Here is a 2631-nt window from a genome sequence, read left to right as displayed (position 1 = left end):
AAAAAAAAAAAAAAAAAAAGACCATGAGGCTTCATAAAGAGCAGAGTTTGAAGAATTCAGAAGAACTTGAAGGACAAATTCTTTATATCTTTAGATCCATGAGATAGTCATGCTATATATATGACAAGATCTTTACAGGCAGCAACCTTTTTTATTTTTTGAGACAGGGTCTCACTCTGTCACCCAGGCTAGAGTACAGTGGTGCGATCTCGGCTCACTGCAACCTCCACCTCCCAGGCTCAAGCAATTCTGTCACCTCAGCCTCCCAAGTAGCTGGGACTACAGGCGTGTGCCACCTCACCCAGCTAATTTTTGTATTTTTAGTTGAGGCAGGGTTTTGCCATGTTACCCACACTGGTCTCAAACTCCTGGACTCAAGTGATGTGCCCGCCTTGGCCCCCTAAAGTGCTGGGATTACAGGTGTGAGCCACTGCACCTGGCCACAGGCAAAAACCATTTACCCATCCTCTGTATTTTTTAAAATTATCTTATTTCGAGGGTAGATTGGGGAGGAGGTACACAGACTGGTCAAATTTTAGTCAACACCGACTCTTAATAAAGTGGATATTAAGTTAATGCCCTTGACCAAAATGCACTGTTTCTGATAGAAACCAATCTGAGTGTGTACATGGGAGGAGGGAGGAGATGGTTAAATACCTGAGGAAGACTATATGATGGCTACTATGTTGGCTTTAAAAATCATCTTTTAGAAGAATATTTAATAATCTTGGGAAATTCTTATTTTCTTAAACAGAAGACTTTTATGACACTAAATGGAAAAGAAAACATTACAGTAGTTTCAGAGGGTTGGTTTGAATTTGTATGGGAATGTAGAAAAAATAACTACTGTTAACAGTAGTTGTCTCTGTGTAATGATATTATGGTGATTTAAACTTTGTTGTTTATGGTTTTCAGTTTTGTCTGAATTGCCTATAGGCATGTGTTTCTTTTGTAAATGGGGAACTTTTAAAAAAAATTCTTTAAACCAATTTACTTATTTATTTATATATGAAACAGGGTCTCAGTCACCTAGGCTACAGTGCAATGGTGTGATCACAGCTCACTGCAGCCTCAACTTTCTGGGCTCAAGTGATCCTCCCACCTCAGCCTCCCCTAGTAGCTGGGACCACGGGCATGCATCACCATGCCCAGCTAATTTTTTTGTGTTTTTTTGCAGAAACAGAGTTTTGCCATGTTGCTCAGGCTGGTCTCAAACTCCTGGGCTCAAGCAACCTGCCCGCCTCAGCCTCCCAAAGTGCTAGGAATATAGGTGTGTGCCGTTGTACCTGGCTCCGCGCTACTTTTTGTTTTGTTTTGTTTTTAGCTTTCTTGGCTGCCTATATATGGCTTCCAGAAAAAATTTCAAATACATTCCCCCCAATTTTTTTTTTTTTTCGCAACCGAGTCTTGCTCTGTCGCCCAGGCTGGAGTGCAGTGGCATGATCTCGGCTCACTGCAATCTCCGCCTCCCAGGTTCAAGTGATTCTCCTGCTTTAGCTTCCCAAGTAGTTAGAATTACAGGCGTGTACCACCACACCTGGCTAATTTTTGTGTTTTTAATAGAGACGGGGTTTCACCATGTTGGCCAGGCTGGTCTCGAACTTCTGGGCTCAAGCGATCCACCTGCCTTGGCCTCCCAAAGTGCTGGGAATATAGGCGTGAGCCACCATGCCTGGCCTCCAAAAATATTTAGAACAATGACAGAATCACTGAAATAAGTTCATAGCTCCCCAAGGGAAATACTTAGGAAGATAACTGTCATTTTGATGTTTAAAAGAAAATGTTTTTTATTTTATTTTAATTATTTTGTTATTTTACATTGTTTTCTTTTTCTTTTTTGTTTTTATTTTATTCATTTTTATAGACAGGGCCTCTCTCTGTCACCCATGCTGGGGTGCAGTGAGGAGATCATAACTCACTGTAACCTCAAATTCCTGGGCTGAAGCAATCCTCCTGCCTCAGCCTCCCAAGTAGCTAGGACTGCAGGTGCACACCACCACACCTGGCTGATTTTTAAACTTTTTTTGTAGAGACAGGGTCTTGCTATATTGCCCAGACCTGGTATATTTTTTTAAAGCCATTCTTACAGCTTTATAGATATAACGTCTGTATTTGCAGTCATTCATTCTTAGGTGAAATCTCATAGCTAATGATGGTTATAATTTAATTTCTTAGGATTATCTTATGGCATTATCTCTACAACAAGAACAGCAGAGCCAAGAGATCAATTGGGAACAAATCCCAGAAGGAATCAGTGATTTGGAACTAGCAAAGAAACTCCAAGAGGAAGAGGACAGACGGGCTTCTCAATACTATCAGGAACAGGAACAAGCAGCTGCTGCTGCTGCTGCTGCTTCTACACAGGCTCAGGTAAAAACTAGTGTTCTGAGTCTTAAATGTGATGATCACGGCTGGGTGCAGTGGCTCACACCTGCATTCCCAGCACTTTGGGAGGCCGAGGCAGGCAGATTGCTTGAGGCCAGGAGTTCGAGACCAGCCTGGCCAACATGGCAAAACCCTATCTCTACTAAAAATACAAAATTAGCCGGGCGTGGTGGTGGTGAACACTTGTAATCCCAGGTACTCGGGAGGCTGAGGCAGGAGAATTGCTTGAACCTGGGAGGCAGAGGT

General features: G+C 42.4%; 1 protein-coding gene across 1 annotated transcript in view; it reads left to right on the top strand.

Moving 5' to 3' along the window:
* Nucleotides 1-2370, top strand: part of LOC116465017 (ubiquitin carboxyl-terminal hydrolase MINDY-2-like) — a gene marked incomplete at both ends in the record, with an annotated part of 5069 nt that extends 2699 nt beyond the window's left edge. The window contains one exon of the mRNA XM_032148237.1: nucleotides 2176-2370. Within this exon, the coding sequence (XP_032004128.1) occupies nucleotides 2176-2370 (195 nt within the window). The remainder of the gene's footprint in view (nucleotides 1-2175) is intronic.
* Between the last annotated feature and the right edge of the window lie 261 nt (nucleotides 2371-2631).

The sequence above is a fragment of the Hylobates moloch genome, unplaced genomic scaffold, assembly GCF_009828535.3.
Source record: "Hylobates moloch isolate HMO894 unplaced genomic scaffold, HMol_V3 SCAFFOLD_2638, whole genome shotgun sequence".
Classification (NCBI taxonomy): domain Eukaryota; kingdom Metazoa; phylum Chordata; class Mammalia; order Primates; family Hylobatidae; genus Hylobates; species Hylobates moloch.
Note: the sequence above shows the minus strand (reverse complement) of the source record. Positions and strands in the feature narration are given on the sequence as shown.